At 31.0% G+C, this 7404-nt stretch overlaps 1 protein-coding gene across 2 annotated transcripts in view; it reads left to right on the forward strand.

The window, feature by feature from the left end:
* LOC118183633 (uncharacterized) overlaps nt 1-5627 on the forward strand; it is a 58838-nt gene extending 53211 nt beyond the window's left edge. For both annotated transcript variants that reach the window (XM_035353232.2, XM_035353231.2), the window contains one exon: nt 3535-5627. In XM_035353232.2, the coding sequence (XP_035209123.2) occupies nt 3535-4514 (980 nt within the window). In that variant the 3' untranslated portion in view covers nt 4515-5627. The remainder of the gene's footprint in view (nt 1-3534) is intronic.
* The last annotated feature ends 1777 nt before the right edge of the window (nt 5628-7404 follow it).

Genomic DNA, 7404 nt, shown 5'->3' on the forward strand with positions numbered 1-7404 from the left:
GTGTCATTCATGCTCTTTTATTTGCGTGATATATAATGGGAAAAATCTTTACTCCTTTAAATGGTCATGTATTTTTTTCGATTATGAAAAGTTTATACTTGTGCATTCCTGCAGCATTTGTGCATGCTAAAATTGGTAGTGTCGCTTTGGAATCTTTGACACCAGTTGGACTTTTTCTGTAAAGGTTGCCAAGGTATTTTGTGATACATATTGCCAGAAAATACCAGTTTCATCAGCACTGAAAATTTTTCCTTGAGATAATGTTTCACTATAAATGAGTTCCATGAATTCATCTGCAGATAGTTCAGCAGCTTCAGTATCAGCTGAAACTTTAAATTGCATGATACCGAAAGAAAGCTAAGGAACAACGCAACTGCTTTATTAACTGAAATTCTTTGGAATTAGTAAAGAATAATTTTAGTCCAGCTTAACAGCATGTCTTCGGTATTCGGTATACATTATTGGCTAAGTAGCATGAAATTCGCGGCGAAAGGCAAGTTGTTCCGCTAAATTTTGTTTGCGCACTGAGACAATAAACCTGAATTGTATTAATTTAGTTATTAATTATACTTATATCTATTTCTTTCACATGCCTAAGGCTTATCTGAGTCCTGAATAAATAAACTCCCACATTTACTTAAGCTTACTAAAAGCCGGTGCTAGATATTTTGCCACCTAATGCAATCTCTGTGGGTCCTAAATTCTACTACCAATTGCCTCCCTAAGTTTTAAATTTTTGCCGCCCCTTAATTTTGGGTCTCAGTGCTTTCCCTAAATTCTAAAAATTTCATCATTCCTTCTTAATTTTGTTACTCGGTGCTTCTTTAAATTCCAAAGATTTTGTCTTCCCTAAATTTTGCCGCCCGGCGTTGTCCATACGAGCTCTGGCGCCGGTTCTGGGTTTACAGTGTCTCAAAAAAGTGATGGGACACTTGTGCTTTACAAAAGGAAACTGCAATAAAATAAATTTAAAAAACATGTAAAATTTTTTGTGGGTGTGTTTCATACTTAAATTTAGTAACAATTATTACATAACATACATTTTCTCAAAATATTAAAATATTAATTTAATAAAAATACAATTGTGTAGGACGGAGCAGAAAATGGCTCACTTAAGTGATGGGACACTTTTCCATAAAATATTTATCCAAAAATTTTACTTTTTAAAAGATTTTAATATTTTGTTGGATTTCCTTTTACTTTTAAAACATGATTTAATTTTCTTGGAATGGATTCGACTAATTTTTTTGTGATTTCTGGAGTGATTTTACCCCATTCTTCTTGAAGCACCGATTTTAATTGTTGTTTTGAAGAAATGGTGTGTTTGCGAATTCTTGATTCCAATTCTTGCCAAATATTCTCTATGGGATTTAATTGTGGAGATTGTGGGGGTGTTTTTATTATTTCAGGACAGTTTACAGCAGCCAGAGTCTAACGTTCAAAGCACTGTGCTTGGGGTCATTGTCCTGGTAGAATTTAAAATCGTTATGAAGGTTCAATTTTCGTGCTGAAGGTTTCAAATTTTGATTTAAAATGTCAATATACTTGTGCTGATCCATTATACTGTCAATAAAAACAAGATTACCAACTCCAGCGGACGACATACACCCCCATACCATAACTCCTCCTCCACCATGTTTTACTGTTGGCACCAAATTCTGTTTGCGAAATTCTTCCCTGGGTTTTCTTCACACCAAGTTTCTACCGTCAGAACCAAATATATTAAATTTACTCTCATCAGCAAATATAACTTCATTCCAGTAATGAGAATTCTTATTTATGTTGGATTTTGCGAAAGCCAGTTTGAGTTTTCTATTCTTTTCACTTACGAAGAATTTTTTCCTGGCTGCTCTACCGTGATATCCAGTAGATCGAATTACTCTCCTAATAGTCTCAGAATTAACAATTACTCCATATAATGCTTGTAAATCAGCAGCAACTTTAGGAGCACTCATTCTTGGATTTTTTTTAAATATTTCTAACGATAATTCGCTTTATTCCATTGGATTGCTTTGATGGTCGGCCAGGTCTTCTTTTATCCTGAATCATATGATTCTTTTTATATCATTTAATGATATTGAAAACTGTTGAATGACTGAAGTTAACTGTTTCAGTAGTTTCTCTAATAGATTTTCCACGTTCGATATGCAAATTAATAACTAATTTTCAAATTCCAGGCAAAGTTTCTTTTCGTTTAGCATTCATGGCTGCACAGAGCTAAAAAACATAAAAATTCCAAAACAAACTAGAGAGAAATACTGCAGACAATTTTATAAATTATTGCCAATTGCTTTTGAGTAAAAATAAATACCCCAAAAGATATTTTTATTGCTTACTTCAGACGATTTGTGTTGCATAGTACGTAGTGTCCCATCACTTAAGTGAGCCATTTTCTGCTCCGTTCTAAACAATTGTATTTTTATTAACTTAATATTTTAATATTTTGAGAAAATGTATGTTATGTAATAATTGCTACTAAATTTAAGTATGAAACACACCCACAAAAAATTTTACATGTTTTTTAAATTTATTTTATTGCAGTTTCCTTTTGTAAAGCACATGTGTCCCATCACTTTTTTGAGACACTATATGTGAATAAAAAATTAGTTACTCTTTATTCAAATAGCACTAAGTGTAATCTTTTGGCCTATGAGTATCATTAACAAAATCTATTTTTAGCATATGAAAATAAATTTTTGTCAAATATTTCCTTGTCAACATTTAGCACATTTAACTTAAATCTGTAATCATCGCCAAATGTAATGTCAACATAAAAGGTTTCCATAGTCTTTGTTATTCAATTACTAATATAAAAAAATTAGGCATTGCTGCATGAGTCATTACTCAAGTTGTCATGTGTTGATAAACATGCAGTGACCAAAGCAAAATATAATAAATAATGATTTGCCAGATTGGCATCAGGGATATAAAATATTAGTAGTTGTAAAATCAATGATGTTTCTATGTAGAATGTTTCGGTTTGAGATGTGTGGCAAGCAGATACACAGCTACAGAGCCAATTATTGATCACACAAATTTATGCTAAAATGATTGTTTCTTCAATAACGAGGTATTTTATTTAGTGCAGAAGTGAAATTAAGAATCATGATTCTCTACATTTTATTATGAGGAAAAATAAAACGCTCATGTGTTAAGCTTAAAAAAATTTTTTGTTGGTGGCTTTAAGGTCGGGATTTTAGATCATTTCGGATAGTGGACGTCCAGATCTTGGACTTTGCACTGTACCTCTCTTTTGTTTTATGTATTTATTTTTGTTGGTCTCTTGTGCCAACATTTAAATAAGGTACAAGTTAAGAGTTTATTTAAACAGCTGTTTAATACAGAAATAAGCTAAATTTATACCATTAACCAAATTTATACCATACAGAGATTACAAAATCATACTTAAAAATTTAATTAAGTGTACATTTCATTTACTGAAAATGTAACAACAGTATGTATAGTACTTATATAGTATTTTTTCATAAATAATATTTAATTATACTTGATCTAATAATCAGTTCTAATTTTTAGGACTTTCCAATGATACACTTCAGAATCAAGAAGAATTTAATGAAACAATACCAAAATCATTAGCATACTTTTTCAAGCGCCTTCGTCCTCCCATATGTCTTTTAGCACACAATGGCAATAAATTTGATTTTCCTGTTTTGCAAGCTGAACTGAATAGAATAAATTGCTCTTTGGAGAAAGAAATACTTTGTGCAGATACTTTAGAGGCTTTACGTAGCATAGGCATAAATCCTCATAACAGTATGGGAAGTCAAATATGCAGTGATAAGAAATTTGTTAGCATGCAACTTAATGATAACTCACACAGTAAAAATCCTACATCAGATGCTGAAATAGATGCTTTGCTTTCTGAAGATATAGATTTATTTCAGAATATCGAAGAAACAGAGGTTCAGAATAATGACTCTTTAGAAAAAGCCTCTACAGGAGTTCAAAGAAGTTTAGGAAAATGTTTGACCAAAATTCTAGAAAATGGATCTTCAGCAAAAAGCTTCAATTCTGTACTTTTATTTCAGCATGGTACTAGTAAAACAGAAGATGTAAGCACTGCACTACCAGAAAATTTCAGCAGTTTGCTTACTGAATTAAAAACACCCATTCAGTCTCCCACTATATCAAAAATGCAGAATTTTGAAATGAAAGTACAAAAGAGTAAAAAAAAATCACATGATCCATTATATTCACCTAAAAGTGAATGTAAGCAAACGTTCTTTCATTCTCTCCCAGTGAAGAGAAAATTATTTCTTGATGAAAATGGCCCATGCAACAGTAAAATGAATATTCCAGCAGAAAAGAAAAAAGTACAGTATTCCTTACAAAAGTTGTATTATCACTTTTTTGGAGAAAATCTTCCTGAAAGTCATTATGCTGAAGCAGACTGCATTGCTTTGAGCAAAGTTTGTCAAAAAGTAAGAAAAGAATTCTTGGAATGGATAGATGTAAACAGTATTCCATTTTACAAAACCAAAGCAATGTGGTAAAAATATTTTGTAACTTTTATAACAAAAGTTGCAATTAACGATACTTAAATTTGATTACATTAAGGAACATTTTCACACAGTCAACAGTTGAGAATAATGAACAGAAGAAAAGTGTAATAATGTTTGCACCTGGAAGCTATTTTTCTTCTCTTAAATTCCATTATAAGAAATGTTTTGATAAGTTTTTATGTATATGACTGGCATATTGTTTAAATCAGAGGTCTTCAAACTGTGTTCCGCAGTACCCCAGGATTCCACAAGTCAAAACCCGGGGTTCTGAAAGTCAAAATGAAAATTCAACAAGAAAATTATAAAGTACTCACACAAGTTAACTAGTATTTATTAATTAAAAAATATACATTTAGTTGTCTTTGGAAAGTAGTCAAAAGCTTTGTGTGTGGACTGCTGACACCAGCAGCACTCACATGTGTAAGAGTAGTTTTTTCGATTGTTTAGTATGCAAAAATGTTTCCCACACCGTTCAGAACAATGTATTTAAGTCAAAAATTTCTCTCAATGTATGTGGCAACAATAATAAAACATAGAAACAAATGCGGAATATGAAATGTGACTGCAGATAACGTCAATACAGCTAGACTTCCGACAGTTTGGGCAAAAAAATGCAAGTTCATCTCTGTCACTAAATATTATGCAAGAGTATGTGACACCTGAAGCATGAGCTAATGCTATTAAATTGTAAATTAGATTAATTTTATATTGAAATTTTTTAAATAAAAAGCACAATTATTTCCTTTAATTGTCTTTACATACAGTACCTATAAATATTAATCTTTGATTTGCTTTAAATACTTAAGGTATAGTTTCCTAATGGTATTATAGGGTTCCCCGAAAAAACATCATAGTTACAAGGGTTCCGTGAGTTACCAAAGTTTGAAGACCACTGATATAAATTATTTAGAATAAAGAATCACGTGTACAAAAAATTCGAGGACATGAAATTCTGAAATAATATTTTATAATCTCTTTTATGTTGCTTTACAATCATTCTGCACATCAAATTTATTACTTATAAATATTACAATTAAGAACTGAATCAAATTTATGTTTTATCAATATATTTTACAATAAAAATTTGTATATTATTGTAAATAATGCATTATTATTTTTTATTAAGCATGACATTTTTAAAAATACAATCCTACAAAATAAAAAGGAGGGAAAAAATTTAAATAACTCATTTTTATCTTTAATTGAAAAATTTGCATTATTGATCAAGATTTTATTTCTAACAGAGCCTTCAAGAATATCTACACTTGACAATATAAGAGGCAGATATAAAAGAATAAACAAAACCATTATTCAAGAAAAATATTAAGTCTGTAAAAAGTTCCAACTTAATGAACTTATAAATAGATAAACTTCTTCCAACTTGATAAACATACTATTTATACGATATTTTTATTTATACCAAGATTTTGACCTTAAAAAAGCAAATGAAATTAGAAACAAGTAGAGAAATGATAATTTTAAATTGATTGTGAATAATAATAATTTTCTTAAATATGCCTTCTATAATTAGTAAAATACAAAGAAACTAAAATATATGACTAGTTTTTATTTCTAAATTCTGTTTTCAATTAAATATACTTTTATTCTATTTTAATGTTTTATAGCGATGGCAAGCAAGTATTATATCTTCGTGACAAGCAGGTATTATTTATAATCTTTCATTCATAATAATGATGAGACTAGGGTAAACGTACATTATAACCTTAATTTTTTTTAACATGTTAAAAGGAACAACAAAAGGATAAATTTATCAGTTAAAGGAGGATCAAAAGATATCAAAGGATAAATCTATCGGTGAAATTGCAAGCGAAAAGTCCTATTTCTGATTCAGCAAATAAAATGTAGGAATGATGGGGACAAAGTGGTTGAGTATGGAAAAGGTACATAAAATATACTTCTGGTTGGAAAGAGTGTTGATAAACGATGCAATATTTTCCTTTAAGAAACAAGAAACTTCACTGTTCATAGCATGATTTAACAGTGATATTTTCGGCACACAGTGGTGGTTATTGGAACCTAAGGCTTCGTTCAGATGGTGGTATATATGTCATACCTGGTTTAAGCCCTGTTTCGTTGCTAGATAACCAGGCCATGCTATGCCACAAAACCTAGTTTAGGGGTTTTGGCATAAACCTTGAAATTTCCAGTTGTCTGCAGACTTGGTATAAGTATTGACCAATCAGACTATATGCATGAAACCTCAGTGGGAAAGCTGTAGACACATCTACGCATGCGAAAATTTAGTTTCTCTAATTGTCTACGGCTTAGACCCTGTTTCGTAGGTGTGAACGGAACTCCTGCATTTACATACCTTATGACTAAGCCTCTATGATATTTATACTACCATCTCACACTGAAAATGGCATTTCTTTTATCAGATGACATAATGCTACAGTAATGATAGTCTAAGATATTATATAATTATCTTACATTGAAAGAATCACTCTCCTTCAAACAACCAATTTACTTCCCTCTCCAATTAAGAAAGAAAATAACACTACTATGGTTTTAAGCTGGAAATTTCATAGCAAAACATAGTAATTGAGGTTGCAGAGCTACAAATTTTAATTGCAAAGTTCTCAACCATGTATAATAAACTACCTCTCTGCACTTGACAGAACAGCTATCTACAGACCATCTGTCTACCTCCCTGACATTCTGGTTCTGATCATGGCAAATACAGGAATCCCAATGGCACTACATATTGAAACAAAATTTTCCTTTGACTATGTTCCAATTAATGACTTCTTTAGCAGTGAGAAACCTAACAATCCAAAACTGAAGGTCATCACTGATTGGTACCATTTCTAAAAATGCTATGCAAAACACTGCCAGTATACCATGGGCTCGGAAATTAAAA

The sequence above is a fragment of the Stegodyphus dumicola genome, chromosome 1 (assembly GCF_044657685.1).
Source record: "Stegodyphus dumicola isolate Sdum_Otavi_A_Nest chromosome 1, ASM4465768v1".
Classification (NCBI taxonomy): domain Eukaryota; kingdom Metazoa; phylum Arthropoda; class Arachnida; order Araneae; family Eresidae; genus Stegodyphus; species Stegodyphus dumicola.